This window comes from Lampris incognitus, chromosome 7 (genome assembly GCF_029633865.1).
Source record: "Lampris incognitus isolate fLamInc1 chromosome 7, fLamInc1.hap2, whole genome shotgun sequence".
NCBI classification, from domain to species: Eukaryota; Metazoa; Chordata; class Actinopteri; order Lampriformes; family Lampridae; genus Lampris; species Lampris incognitus.
The window spans coordinates 38,994,582-39,010,719 of record NC_079217.1 but is presented as its reverse complement, the minus strand read 5'-3'; the positions used below and the strand labels follow the sequence as shown (position 1 = coordinate 39,010,719).

At 44.0% G+C, this 16,138-nt stretch overlaps 1 protein-coding gene across 1 annotated transcript in view; it reads right to left on the bottom strand.

Annotated features, from left to right (window-relative positions):
- LOC130115387 (vomeronasal type-2 receptor 1) overlaps positions 1-16,138 on the bottom strand; it is a 44,476-nt gene extending 28,338 nt beyond the window's left edge. The window contains exons 1-6 of the mRNA XM_056283018.1: positions 15,984-16,138; positions 13,527-13,818; positions 12,995-13,237; positions 12,394-12,585; positions 11,897-12,022; positions 11,257-11,441 (exon numbers count right to left, since the gene is read on the bottom strand). Of these exons, the coding sequence (XP_056138993.1) occupies positions 11,257-11,441; positions 11,897-12,022; positions 12,394-12,585; positions 12,995-13,237; positions 13,527-13,818; positions 15,984-16,060 (1,115 nt within the window). The 5' untranslated portion in view covers positions 16,061-16,138. The remainder of the gene's footprint in view (positions 1-11,256; positions 11,442-11,896; positions 12,023-12,393; positions 12,586-12,994; positions 13,238-13,526; positions 13,819-15,983) is intronic.

The window sequence follows — 16,138 nt, the reverse complement described above, 5'->3', positions numbered from 1 at the left end:
TAACCGTCTCCTTCAACTCATCCAGAGTGACAGGAGAGTTCAGTGAGGCAGATTCCTCTTCTGTGAGACGAGGTAGTACGAGATTGTCTAGAAAATCTTTATGCTGGGCTGCATCTGGAGTAACCTCAGAGGCATACAGGTCTACATAAAAGGACTGGAGTACCTTGTTCACCTGCACAGGATCAGATCTGACTATGCCATCAGCATCCTTGACAGTAGAAATATCAACACAATGTTCATTAGATTTCAAACGCATGGCAAGCAGATGACTCGGCCTTGCCCCATTAAAATAATAAAACTGCCTTGTGCGGTGTATTTGGAATTCAGCTCTTCGTTTAAGGAGAGAATTTATTTCTTTTTTAACTAAATTGCGCTGTAAGGCTGTGCTGTCACTGTATTTGGCCTGTAACTGACTGTCCAGAGCGGTAAACCTATTTTCAAGATCACAAAGCTTCCTAGCCCTCGCCTTAGTTAGAGTCGAAGTATATACTGTAGTATTATTCAAAATAAAACCCTTAATCGCATTCCAAAGAATCCTTGGGTCACCAACTGATCCGACATTAATAACTAAAAAGTCTTTCATAGCAGCCACAAACTGTGTCTTAAATGACTCATCATTCAGGAGGGAGGTGTTGAAGCGCCAGCGAGGGGCCTTGTTTAAAGAAGGGCGGATAGAGGCCTTAGCTAACACTGCTTTGTGATCGACAAGGGTCATGGGGACAAGTATAACATTATCAATATTTTTGGAATAAGCCCTGCGAAACAAAAATATAATCGATTCTCGAGAAGGACTTATGCCTTGCTGAATAAAATGAGAAGTCCTTAGCAGATGGATTAAACCCTCTCCAAAGGTCCATCACACCCACCTCATCAGCCCACCTTACGAGCATATCAGAGGCCGCCTTTTGATCATGCGATGCACTACTCCCTGACCTGTCCAGCACATTATTCATGACCGCGTTAAAATCGGCCCCCACAACGAAAGCACAATCGGAATATTTTAACATAGTGACAGTAATTAGATTGAAAAAGTCTTTGACACAGCCATTAGGAGCATACACAGATACAAGAGCAATACGTCGCCCTTCAACAAAAACCTTAACCAAAGTTATCCTACCCGACTCGTCAGAGAAACCCTCATGCACAACCATATTTAATCTGTGGCGGCAGAGTATTGCTACCCCTCTCGTTCTACTGTTTGCGCACGATGATGCCACAACCTTAAAATATTTATTAGCTAGTCCGTTCACATCAGAGGATAATCTGTGGGTTTCTTGTAAAAGGAAGATGTCTGCCCCCCTCTTACGAACCACCTCCATCAGTGCAACACGCTTGCTATGGTGATTCAGACCATTGGCATTAAGGCTAATAAATGTTAGAATCGCCATGGGCTGAGAGTGTAAAAACGGCTGACTAGACAGACCACTGACCTGGCATTCATCCGAGTGAAAGATGCATCAATGAAAACAGTAACAAAAAAACCCCCAACTAAACCCACCCACATAACATTAACCCCATTGCGCACACAGGCATAGAGATGTTCCTGCATTTCTCTAGGCTGTGACTGGTATGCAAAGCAATGCTTCTATCCAGCAAATTCGACCAGAATTATATTCAAGAAACAACATGAAAGATAAGCAGTATATGAAGATAATTAGGCCACTACGAACAGTAGCCCAGAAACAACCATCGACAATAACATTAGAAGTAGGCCTACAGCCAGAGGGAGTGCGACCAATATTGAATAATAGCCTAATGGCTAGGCCTGAGTTGGGAGGGGAGAAAAAAAAAACACATACTGTATTATGAAATAAAAATAATAATTGCAAAAAGCCTCACCTCCCCACACTATAAAAACAACATAAAAGATAGGCCTAAGCAGTATATGTAAATAATTGGGCCACAACGAACAGTAGCCCAAAAACAACCATCGACAATAAAATTCGGACGTAGGCCTACAGCCAGAGGAAGTGCGACCAATTTTGAATTATAGCCTAATATATGGCTAGGCCTGAGTCGGGAGGGGAAAAAAAACACATACTGTATTATGAAATAAAAAATAATAATTGCAAAAAGCCTCACCTCCCCACACTATAAAAACAACATAAAAGATAGGCCTAAACAGTATATGTAGATAATTAGGCCACAACGAACAGTAGCCCAAAAACAATCGACCTTAAAAGTAAAACCATAGGCTATAGGCCTAGAGCCCAGGCGGAGGCGGAGAAAAGTGTAGGCCTATTACGAAAATATTGATAGGCCTAGGCTAATAAGCCACTGACCTAACCTTACACGGTAATGAGTGTTTGGCCTTTCACACAAACCACACTTCCATGGTAGGACACAGGAAATAATAACATTCAGAAGTAGGCCTACAGCCAGAGGGAGTGCGACCAATATTGAATTATAGCCTAATATATGGCTGAGTCGGGAGGGGGAAAACAAAAACACATAAGCCTACTCAACAAAATTAGCTTAATGATAAATGTATTATGAAATGAATTACAGAAAGCCTCACCTCCCTACACCTTAGGCTAGATAAATAAACAGCCAGATAGGCTATAACAATATGTATAATATATATTATTAAACTGGCAACTTCTTCAGGACATTGAAGACGGCCTTAAAATGGCGCACAGATCTTATCCAAACTGGCGTCCAATAATGTAGGCTAGGCCTAGATCAGATTATTGTGTGAAAAAAAAACGACCAGATAGGCTAATATAGAAACGAAAAATATAGCCGTCTGGCCGACTACAAGTAGCACACAGACATCAAACTCAAGAACAGGGCACCTACCCCAGCAAGATTACACATTAGTGAACGGCATCAGACGTCAGTCCAGGTCCACAAACGAAGCTCAGTGGCAGCTAGTAGCGGAGATTAGCCGCCAAGATCAGGCTGGACCCAGGGCGTCCAGAAACCGCATGACTTTCTTGGGGTCGGCAAAGACGTGCTCTCCGGGTTTGGGGAGCAGGACCAGACCGGCGCTGAAGTTGTAGTGGTATCTGAAGGAGGGGTGGTCCTGTCGCAGCCTCCTCCGAACCTCATCAAACTTGGCCCGTTTCTGCGCGTGGACGGTAGAAAGATCCGGAAAGATGTGGATCCGTGCGTCCTTGTATTTAAGAACACCCATCTTCCGCGCCTTCTCCAGAATATCCTCCTTCTCCCTGAAGGTCTGCAGGCAGAGCGGGTAGTGCCTGGCCGCGGGACGGTTCCCTTCTTCCCCGCTCCGCACGCGTCCCACACGATGAGCTCTCTCAACTCTGGGCAGAGTGGTCAGGTTCAGCATGTCTTTCAGGAACCTCGCAGCAAACTCGTGCTGCGGAGGCGACTCAGAACTCTCCGGCAGGCCAATGATTCTCAGGTTATTCCTCCTAGACCTCGATTCAAGATCAGCACAGCGCTCGGTCAGATATTCCACCTGAAGTTCCAATTTACCGATTTTTCCATCTCTGGTATCACCCTTGTTCTGGAGCTCGAACACGTCCGCTCGGTTCAACTCGACAGACTCCTCGCATTTCGTAATGGCGGATTCCAGTGCACGCGTCTTCTCAGAGAGGCACTTGTCCATCTGATCAAACTTGGCTAGAATCGGGTCGATGTGCCTCTTGATCTTCTCGTCAAACGTGTCTCTGAATTCTCTGACCATATTCTGTACCTCCTCCATCATTTTGGCCAGCGGCTCAATCTGTTTCTGCTCTTCTTTTGACGAGCGGCCCGTCTTCCTTCTGGGAAGCGACTTGTTGCTAGCAGGTGCCTGGCTGGATCTGCTAGCATCGGAATTTTCATCCCCAGACGACATTCTTCGGCCAAAAAATCTAATAGAAAGTCGAAATACACTGCGATAACGTGAACTTGAATACGAATGTCAAGAATACAGGATTTTGCTCGATAGAAATATGAAATAAAGTCACGGGCCTCCGGAGCTCACAGCAAACGTGGCATTCCGCTCGCTGGCCAAACCGGAAACCGTAATCCTGCTGTTCTGATGGCGTAAGGTCGAGCAATACCTGCAACGCATTCCCTGCAACGCATTCCCTTCGAGCGCCAGGGCAACATGGGCAGCAGTGTCTTGAGTGCTCCACTGGTTGTGCCTTGCTGCCAGTTTTACTTGAGCTAGGTATGGCTCCAAGGCCGTGATGACAGCATACCGTGGGAGCTTGAAGATCACTGGTGGTGGCAGCATCGCATTAGCAGGGGGTGCTGGGGTTGTCGTGACATTGGTCAGCGAAGTGGTGACGGTGCCCGGTGACGTAATGGCGGCGATGGGTCGGCGCGGGGCGCTGACTCCGTCAGCCCTCCCTCCGCGGAACATCCTCCTCCGAACGTCAATGCTTTTCCCCCGGGTAAACTCTGTTTCAAGATGCCGAATGAAGTCCTCAATCTCGCGGAGCAACACGCGGAATGTACTTCTTGACGTTGCCATCTTCGGGTTTGGGTATTATCTGCGATCCCACACTGACACCAGTGTGGCAAACGTAGAAGTAATGACAAAGGTATCCCAAGGAATTGAATCAAGTACCTTTACCATGACCTGAATGACTGAGAACATTCACAGAAATGACAAAGGTAACTTTTCAGTCTCCTTTATTGAACTCACAAAGAAACAAGAGCTTCAGAAAATTGTGACACAATACATGAAGCTTATCTACACGAACAACAAAGTTGATCAGAGTTTCAGTTCCAAAGTTACACAACACAACAGAATGACAACTACAATTACCCCACACCAAATAGTAATCACATAAACGCATAAAACCACATAAAACACTTACAAAACATTTAATAACAACTGACAATCTGAACGCATTGCCTGATGGGTAAAACAGTAGGGCACAATTCTAACGGGGTAGCCTCTTCGCTACAATATTTTAAACCAATAAGGAAATAAAATATCTCACAACACATCGAACTCTACAGAATCAAAGAGGATAGTAATTAAAAATTAAAACACGGGTAGACAAGACAGAAAATAGATAACCTGTAGGCTTTGGCATGGCTTCCAGCCTACAGACCCCCCCTCCCCCACCAAATCAAAGAAATCAAATAAAAATAAACATATACCATATACGCTACACCAAAATCCAACATCGCCCTCCCTCCCCAATCACAATAAACGTGCTCCCCTCCACAAATCCACTAATAAACTCTTCTTCTCTAACATAACTGTGTTGCCTTTAAGGCATAATGATGGGTGGACTTTTATTTTAACAAGACCTTTATTTTGATAAGTGTTAGTCATCACGTCCTCTCAGTCATGTTGAGGAAGCTGGCTGAATTTGTTTAATATGTGCGTTCGTTTAGTTACAAATCCAGGGAAATACGAGATAACCCACACTGTAAACGCCACAGAAGCAATGTCGTGAGTAGATAATTTCATTGTTACACTTATGTATAAGTTAATGTTAAACAAATTATTTACACGAAAAAGCATTTGATTTGTTAGTGATTAAAAGGGTTTATTTACATGTATTTACATTTGAAAAAACGCATGCTACTAACAAAATGGTGATTGTTTCTATTGTTTTCGTTTCAGTTTTCACTCTGTCTGTGTAAGATGGTGTAAAGAGCCCACAGTAAACAGTGAGTAAAGCTTACTACGACTCAAGTCATCATTTTTGCAAGAAAGCGTTTAGCTAGTTGGATAGCTGCAGCTTCTATGCTGTAGTGAAGACACTGAAAAGCTGGTGTTGTACATCGTGGTAAGATGGGTGCAAAACAAAGCGACAAGATTTCACTGGCGAGTGGAAGAAGTTCAAAGTCATCTGCGTCGACAGTTAGCTCATTAACACATGCTCGCGCTAAAGCAGAGGCAGCTAAAGTGTGCCTTGCATTTGCAGACAAGAAGCTAAAGCTAAAATAGAGAGCGCTGCTAAGGAGGCTAAGTTACGGAAAGAAAAAGCCAACAGAGAAGCTGAATACCAGAAAGAGAAAGCAGCTAAAGACCTAGAAGCGTAGCTAGAAAAGGCAAGAAGGGATACTGAGCTAGTAACGATCAGAGGCAGTGGCTGCCGGAGCCGAAGTGGCTGTGTGGGAAGCAGCAGATACAATGGAAAACTGCGTTGTATTGGATGAAGCAGGCCCATCAGAGGATCAGGCCCATCAGAGGCCCATCAGTGTGCTGATCCATCAGAGGATCAGCACACTGAGGCTCCTCTTTGCAACTCACGGGTTGTCAGATGTCATTGTTTCTGACAACGGTGCAGCCTTCACATCAGAAGAATTCAAAGAGTTTGCCAGATGGAATGGCATCAGAGCAGTGACTACGGCCCCTTACCATCCTCGTTCAAATGGCCAAGCAGAACGTATGGTCCAGACAACCAAGGAGGCCCTGTCTAGGATCACTATCGGTGACTGGCAGACACGCCTGGCTAGGTTTCTGCTGTCACAGCATGTGACTCCCAATTCAGCAACAGGAAAGAGCCCTGCCGAGCTTCTCATGAACCGGCGTCTTACCACGGCCTTTGATCGCCTTCATCCTGACTATGAAAATGAGATGCACCTCAAGCAGGAAGTGAGTGCAGAAAAGCTGCAAGGCCCAAACAGATGTTTTAGGCCACAGGACACTGTGTACATGAGGAGCTACACTGGGGGACCCAAATGGGTCCCTGGTGTGATAGCCGATCCTACTGGCCCAGTTTCATATAGAGTGCAGACTCCTGATGGGCAAATGCATCGACGCCACGTGGATCAGCTGCGTGGTAGAGCGACTGCACGCACGGATGTGGTCGCTGGAGAATCCATTGTTCCTGGTGAGCAGTCACCTGAAGATGGGCCGCTCGAGTCTACCTCTTCTGAAACGCCATGACCAGAGACCAGCGGGTCTGTTGAAGATCCCTCTGGTCCTGTGTCCATTCCTGTGCCCACTACCCCTCTACAGCGTCCGGCAAGAGACCGGCACCCTCCACGCCACTTGGCGGATTTTGTTGACTGGGGGAAAGGGGTGTAATGTATTGGGACTTACACTCACCGGCCACTTTATTAGGCACACATGTCCAACTGCTCGTTAATGCAAATTTCTAATCAGCCAATCACATGGCAGCAACTCAATGCATTTAGGCATGTAGACATGGTCAAGACGATCTGCTGCAGTTCAAACCGAGCATCAGAATGGGGAAGAAAGGTGATTTAAGTGACTTTGAACATGGCATGGTTGTTGGTGCCAGATGGGCTGGTCTGAGTATTTCAGAAGCTGCTGATCTACTGGGATTTTCACGTACAACCATCTCTAGGGTTTACAGAGAATGGTCAGAAAAAGAGAAAATATCCAGTGAGCGGCAGTTCTGTGGGCGAAAATGCCTTGTTGATGCCAGAGGTCAGAGGAGAATGGCCAGACTGGTTCGAGCTGATAGAAAGGCAACAGTAACTCAAATAACCACTCATTACAACCGAGGTATGCAGAAGAGCATCTCTGAACGCACAACACGTCGAACCTTGAGGCAGATGAGCTACAGCAGCAGAAGACCACACCGGGTGCCACTCCTGTCAGCTAAGAACAGGAAACTGAGGCTACAATTCGCACAGGCTCACCAAAATTGGACAATAGAAGATTGGAAAAACGTTGCCTGGTCTGATGAGTCTCGATTTCTGCTGCGACATTCGGATGGTAGGGTCAGAATTTGGCGTCAACAACATGAAAGCATGGATCCATCCTGCCTTGTATCAACGGTTCAGGCTGGTGGTGGTGGTGTAATGGTGTGGGGGATATTTTCTTGGCACACTTTGGGCCCCTTAGTACCAATTGAGCATCGTGTCAATGCCACAGCCTACCTGACTATTGTTGCTGACCATGTCCATCCCTTTATGACCACAGTGTTCCCATCTTCTGATGGCTATTTCCAGCAGGATAACGCGCCATGTCATAAAGCTCGAATCATCTCAGACTGGTTTCTTGAACATGACAATGAGTTCACTGTACTCAAATGGCCTCCACAGTCACCAGATCTCAATCCAATAGAGCACCTTTGGGATGTGGTGGACCGGGAGATTCGCATCATGGATGTGCAGCCGACAAATCTGCAGCAACTGTGTGATGCTATCATGTCAGTATGGACCAAACTCTCTGAGGAATGTTTCCAGTACCTTGTTGAATCTATGCCACGAAGGATTAAGGCAGTTCTGAAGGCAAAAGGGGGTCCAACCCGGTACTAGCAAGGTGTACCTAATAAAGTGGCCAGTGAGAGTATGTTAATGCGCATGCTCTCTGGTTAGTCTTTGATGGGGGGCTCTCGCGAGACGAGACCAGGAAGTAATGTTAAGTATGAGCCGAACTGGAGAAAACGCAGATGTAGCCTGATGGCTGAGTGAACTTCAAAAATTTGTTACACTGACTTAAACGAGTCCACACAGCCTTTCCAGCCCCAGTGTATGCCGACAGCTAACCATGGTGCACCTGCAAACGAACACCTGGCACAGTACTTAGCTCGCCGCGACTTGCTGAGTTCGAGTTTATATCGATTTGACAATAAGCCTGAAAACTATCGTGCTTGGAAGTCATCATACAGCAATGCCTCTCAAGGGCTAGGCCTCACAGCCACTGAGGAATTGGACTTGATGACTAAATGGCTCGGTAGGGAATCCAGCGACCATGTCAAACATTTATGGTCAGCGCACGAAACAAATCCAGTCACAGTACTCAAAAAGGCCTGGAAACATCTCCAGAAATGTTATGCAGCACCTGAAATTATCGAAAAGGCTCTTTTCAACTGGCTTGACAATTTCCAAAGAGTTTCAGGAAAAGAACACATGAAGCTACGGGAGCTAGCGGACTTGCTAATGGAACTACAGTGTGCCAGGGAGGATGGCTACCTCCCAGCTCTGTCCTACTTGGACACTGCACGCGGCATTGAACCCATAGTAGCAAAACTGCCCTATGAGCTTCAAGAAAAATTGATCTCTGCCGGTTCAAGGTTCAAAGAAGAAAATGAAGGACGATTTCCACCATTTGAATTCTTCACCAGGTTCATATGCTATGAGGCACGGAAGAGGAATGACCCCAGTTTCGCTCTTCCAAGTGCTAATGGCTTACCTAAAAACCCTGTCTATAAAGGCACAAGGAACCCTATTTCGGTTCACAAGACAAATGCTTCTTCAATAGGTTCGAGCACAAACAGTCTTGTGAAAAGTGTCAATGACCCAACCAAACACTGCCCAATACATGGCAAGCCACACCACCTCAAGCCATGTAAAGCCTTCAGAGCCAAAAATCTGGAGGACAGAAAGACTTTTCTCAAAGAAAGAAGAATCTGCTTTAGGTGTTGTGGCTCAACCACTCACTTAGCGAAGAACTGTGCTACTGCAGTTAAGTGTACGGAGTGTGATAGCACCTATCACAACTCTGCTATGCATCCGGGCCCTGCACCTCAAATCAAAGCTCCCTCAACTGCACCATACAATGGCGGGGAGGGAGAAGAAAGCAACAATGTCACAGCCATTGTCGACTCACACTGCACTGAAGTTTGTGAAACTGGACAAGTCAGCTGGTCTTGTTCTAAGAGTTGCCTTTTAAAAGTACATCGCAATGGTCAATTGAACAAAGCTATAAAGGCCTATGTCATCCTGGATGACCAAAGTAACCAGTTGCTAGCAAGGTCAATTTTTTTTGAGCTGTTCAAAGTCAAATGTGAACTATATTCCTACTCTCTGAGAATGTGTTCTGGCACAATGGAAACGTCCAGCCGAAAGGCTGAAGACTTTGTGGTTGAGTCACCAATGGAAAGGTCACAATCCCTCTCCCACCACTCATTGAGTGCAACGATATACTCAACAATCAGTCCGAAATCCTAATGCCAAATACAGCTCTACATCACCCACATCTTGTCAAGGTCACTGCAGGCTGACATTCAATTGAAGTTGCAGGTGCATGCTGGACAGTTTTGGAACTTACTCACGGAGGAAAAGTATCCAAATATGAGGAAATGTGCTACCTCACTGACTGCATTTTTTGGCTCTACTTATTTATGTGAGTCAGCCTTTTCCCACATGAAAATTAAAGTCCAAATACCGTTCCACCATGACTGATGATCATTTGGAGGCCTGCTTGAGACTAGCTACCAGCAGCTACTGCCCGGATTTATGCAACCCTGGCTGACTCCATTCAGTGCAAGTCATCAGTACAAGGTAGAGACCCTATATCTATTGAAATGTATTGTGTTGTGGAGTGTCCATGCAATAATGTAATGTATATTTTCTATGTATTTTCAGCAATGGGTTTTTTTTGTTTTTTTGTTTTTTAGTAGATCATATTGAGCTGGTCATTTTAAAAGTAGCTCGCAAGCCAAAAAAAGCTATGGGCACCCCTGCCTTCCATCCATCCATCCATTATCCGAACCACTTATCCTGTTCTCAGGTTGCAGGGATGCTGGATTCTATCCCAGCAGTTACTGGGCAGCAGGTGGGGAGACACCCTGGACAGGCCGCAAGACCATCACACAGGGCCGACATATACACACACATGCCCACACACATTCATACATAGGGACAATTTAGTGGGGCTGATTCACCTGACCTCCATGTCTTTGGACTGTGGGAGGAAACCGGAGCCCCCGGAGGAAACCCACGCAGACATGGGGAGAACATGCAAACTCCACAGTGGCGGTGGCGGCCAGAATAAAATCAGCTGGCATAGCAGCCTATTAGATTTTAAATAACTTACCCTTTGTGTTGATCTTCCTTTGCTGATTAACGCCAACTTTTCATTAAAAGTTAGTCTTGAAAACGGCGTGGATAATAAATCCACAACGATGACCTCCTCGCTAGCGGTAACATTACTCACAGCTTGCATTGTGAACCATCAGGCTAGCTAGCTAGCTATTTAACTGGCTTTTTCCCGCTAGCTTGTGATTCATGTCCCCCTGCAATGGGCGGAACTTGTCATAAAGTTAGCAATAGCAAAGCCCACACATTTAGAGGGAAGATGTGATTGGTCAGTTTTACTGTCATTTGAAAAAAAAGTTCTAATTACCTTTATTACAAACTGTTAACTTACAAAAAAAAATTTGAAATTATAACTGGACCACCAATCACAGAATTAAAAACCGAATTTTCTCCCTAGCAACTGCAGAAAGAGCTAAATTCTAATAGGGAGACAGATTTGAAGGGTTTATTTCCTCAGAAACATTTTGTTTAGGTGTTGATTATCAAATTATGAATTGATAAAATAAAATTAGAACTGATGGATTTTTTACATTTTTTTAGAATCTTAGGCCGCCTAGAGGACCCTGACGGTTCCCTTCTGATCTGGTGACTACTAACTTGTAGGTGAGTCGTAGCTGGGAGACATCAGTGTAAGTGTTATTGAGCTGCTTCAGGGACTCTAGGCCTGTACACAGTCCATCAGGAACCCCCCTCACCCCTCTGGACAGGGTACCACTAGCTGACATGGACACCTCTCTGGTCTGTTTCAGGGCCTTTCTGTAGTCCAATGTACAGTTAAACACCTACAAAGGACAGTTATGCAGAAAGTCATTATTCTCCTCAGCTTTGTTAATCATCCATACAAATTAAATGCTATTGCTGAAAGTCACATCCTTCTCTGCTACGTTTCCTCCGTATCTGTAAGCTTTCAAAAAACATGCACAAATATGGACGAAAAGAAACGCAGACTACGGACAGAAGGCTCCGTCCATATACATATACATATTTAACATAAACAAGGCCTAAAACTGTGGCGGACAGCCGTTGTGTTGCATCAATTGCGGATTATGCCTTTAAGATTGAATTCCCTTTGATGCTTTTTCTAAGTATTTAGTATGGAACTTTGCCTGCAGCAGTTCTTGAGTGGAAAGACAATTTAATTGATTAATCCTAGAAAAGGCATTTATAATCCCTTAATTTCAGTTACTACCCGTCCCCCGACATCATCCGGTCTGGTAAACTGCTTGGAAAAACACACCGTTTCCCAGAACTCCACGTTGAGTGGATCAGCATATGGATCCGTGTCCAGTAGATGGCGCTGAAGACCAGGAATATTAGCTCTCCTAACCCCAAAGCCCAGGGTACCACCCAACACTGAGCTCACCTGAGTGCCACACACACACACACACACACACACACACACACACACACACACACACACACACACACACACACACACACACACACACACACAACCTCTATCAACCTCAGCCCGGATCACCATGTTCCATATTTTCATAGATGAAATATTTCAGATGTGAAACTTTACCTTTCTGTCTCTCTCTTTATAAAGAGTTCAGAATAAATACATCTGATTTCATTATGTCATTCTGACTAGGTGACTTAGTTCAGCCACGTTAAAGCTATCCTCAGAATGCTGATTTTCCCAGATTTAATCTTTGTAAAATTACAAAATCAGTCAATAAATCAATCTGCAGTCAATCATCAAGTTTTCCTGACTGATGTAAGACTCACCCCTGGCTGGTTAATGAGAGCAGAGGTGACCCAGGCCTCGCTCGCAATCCAGGTCCGGTTGGTGACGTTGTGTCTGAGCAGTTCCACAATGAGAGGACTGAGGTCCACGTCTGAGGAGAAGACCACAATAATCTTTGCTGTGGACTCCATCACTGTGTCTACTATGCGCTGGATGTCCTCTGGAGAACTCACCTTGAAGGAACAAACAAACAGATAGATAGATAGATAGATAGATAGATAGATAGATAGATAGATAGATAGATAGATAGATAGATAGATAGATAGATAGATAGATAGATAGATAGATAGATAGATAGATAGATAGATAGATAGATAGATAGATAGATAGATAGATAGATAGATAGATAGATAGATAGATAGATAGATAGATATCAACACGGATACAGGAAAAAAGATTTTAATGCAAGATTTTAAAGATTTTAATTTTGTTGTTTGATTTTAATTAAAATCTTTTTTTCCTGTATCCGTGTTGATATTCCGCTCCTCATTAGTCGAGCACTCAACACCATTGACGGTTTCGGGAAAAAACGTTTTATATAGTATATGGTATCATATGATATAGATATGGAAAGGTTCTTACTTTGGGCAGAGTCTCAGAGAAGGAGATGCAAACCCCCGCCTCCTCCACCAGCTCCTTGAATTCCCTGATGCCGTACTTTCCGTAATCATCATCGGCGGCTATGGTGCCTACCCAGGTCCAACCAAAGTGCAGCACCAACTGGGCCATAGCTGCAGACTGGTGGTGGTCACTGGGTATGGTCCTCAGGAAGGTGGGGAACTGGAACTTGCTCTCCAGTGCTGAGCAGGAAGAAGAGTAGCTGACCTAGGGGCCAGAATGAGAGACTGAGGGGCAGGGCGAAGATGTAAAGCAATAATGGGTTGAAGAGAGGATGACAGGTCCTTTAAACGTACAAACACATGGACACAAAGGACAACATGCACACATGCACATCTACACATATCTCCAAACAGACAGATAAAATTGTGCAAACCCATAAACACACACCAGTAAACAAAAACACACACGAACAAACACATGCATACACAATCTATACAGCTCCACTACTCTACACGCCATACTAAATGTTTAAACCTAGTCTTCATCTGCCTACCTGTGGGAAGTGATAGAGTCCTAGTATCCTGGCAGTGGCAATAGACAGATCAGAGCCCCCCGCCCCCACCAGAGAGGCGAGGGGGGCCCCTGTACCACAGCGGTAGTTGGGCACAGCCTCGTCCTGGCCTGTCAGGTAGGTGAGGGTGCCCTCCACAGCCTTGGAGATGGTGAAGCAGGAGTCATAGATGACGTAGCCCAGGTCCGTGTCAGGCAGCAGGTCCGTGCGCCGGTTGATCTCCTCAATTGCAAACAGCATTGTCTGGGTCCAGCGGAATGTGCGAAAGTTAAACCTGGGCGACAAAAGTAGGGACTATATTAGTGAAATAAGTTCCTTTAAAGTCAGACCAAAATTTAAACCCTTAACTGCTTATTTTTAGCCATCAATAGCCTTTCCACTGAAGGAAAAAAAAGTATAAAAGGTAGAATTTAGTTTTTCTGTTTATCTCTTTGTAAAACAGCTCCCTCTAGTTCAGCTTCTCTCAAATCAACTTTTTTTTCTGGTACTCATGATGTCATCAGAAACATTCATTTACATACAACCAAACAGATCAAATCATCATAAATATGAAATCCTGCTCACTCTTACCACCAACCGTTACTTGTGCTTGTCACTCAAAGGTCACCTCATGAATATTGATGAAGACTAGACCATTTCCTCACAGTTCTTGAAACAATTGTCTCAAGAACTGTGAAGTCAGCTGGTGGCAGGGCCTTTTCCTATTGGGCCCCATTCTTGTGGAATAACCTGCCTGCTGCCATCAGACAATTAGTCTGCTGAGTCCTTTAAATCCAAACTTAAAACTCATCTTTTGCCTTAACCTACAATTAGTTGCCTTTAAGTTGAGTACTTCACAACCTGTACTGCATGGCGGGTCGGTTTCTGTCTCAATGAATTTACCAACCACTGTTCTGCCGATGAGATTATAGAGCATATAATATTGACTATTGTAAACTGTTCTCTTCTCTCATGTGTCTTTTCTCTCTCTCTGAATGATGTCTTCTCCTTTCTCTTCTTCTGTGTGAATGGTGTCATGTGAGTCTCCCTTGTGTTCACGTGCAGTCTGTCCTCTTCCCAGGTCACCGTAGTGATGGTGGTCGCCACCTGCACGCTACTTGGCATCCCCCTCATCACATTTTCTTTTTATATATCTTATAAATCCATATCATTTTGTTATCCTGTTTCAATGTTATATCCTTCTCTCACTAAGATGTGTGACTAATATTTTTTTTTTACATGGTGAGCTGGTCATGTGGCTCAGGTCCTGGGCTGTTCCGGTGGCATCTGGACACTGCTTGGCATCCTCCTTTTCATATTCTTCATAAATTTTATAATTCCATCATAATTATGTTATCCTCTTTCAATGTTGTATTGTGTAAATTGTGTAAACACATCCATTGCACATTGTCCGTCTTGGGAGAGAGATCCCTCCTCTGTTGCTCTTCCTGAGGTTTCTTCCTGTTTTTTCTCCATTAAAGGTTTTTTTTTTTAGGGAGTTGTCCCTTAACCGATGCAAGGGTCTAAGGACAGTATGTTGTGTTGCTGTAAAATCCCTTGAGGCAAATTTGTAATTTGTGATATTGGCCTATACAAATAAAATTGACTTGACAATTGAGAACAATTATGTATAAAGTTATTTAAAAAAAACACAACCATTTACATATAGAAAATGTTGTTGCTGAATGTTTTATTAAACATGTTCCAAGGTTTATAACCAGGAAAAGTTAAATCTGATTTCTGGCAGCAACTTTAAGGTCTGTTTTACCCTGATGTTTAGAGATCATCTGAATATAATCCTCATATGTCTTCCACTGCCTCAAAATGTTGGTAAAGCCCAGACTCAGCTTTCATATGCTGTAACAGCCCCATGTACTGCGATTTCAGTTGAATGAAATGTGTATCCATTTTCTTAGAATCTAGATAATTTTTTTTCCAAGAGTGAGCAATTTACTCACTACTATTAGTGTTTTCAGTGAAAATGGGAAAGTAACACTAATTAATTATTACCTACTAATTAATAGGTAATGGGAAATATAAAAACTTTTAACTGGATATCCAATAATAAAAGTACATTGCCTTCCTGCCTATATTTGCCACCAGAGAGTAAAAAGTCTCTTGAGGGTGTAGGGGGCATTCCATAATAGCGTATATTCAGTAACACCTCTATTCTCCCTGTGGCACTAACCCACTGTATCTTGATTTATTTGGGAAAATACTAGTTTAACAACACTCATGGGAGCTTCTTGAAGGTAAAAAAAAAGGAAAAATAAGTTGAACCATAATTCGTCCTCGTTTTTTGAACACTTAAGGAAAAAAAAGACTGATGTGATTTTGAAAAAAAAATCTCTTTGACATATCATAGTTTGCAAAAAAATTGACCTAAACTAGTTTCATTTAATCAGACCAAGCCAACAAGGTTGCATCATGGAAAAGGTCATGGACATTAACTTGACTCACCCCTCGCACCCTGATGAGACGGGACTACTTGAGGTGTTGCTGTCGGCAGAGGAAATCCGCTGGTGAACTGGAAACATCCCCCCAATAACCACCTTCTTCTTCTCCACATCCTTGTATCCGCTAAGATTGAACTTGGCCTTTAACTTGCAGGTAGA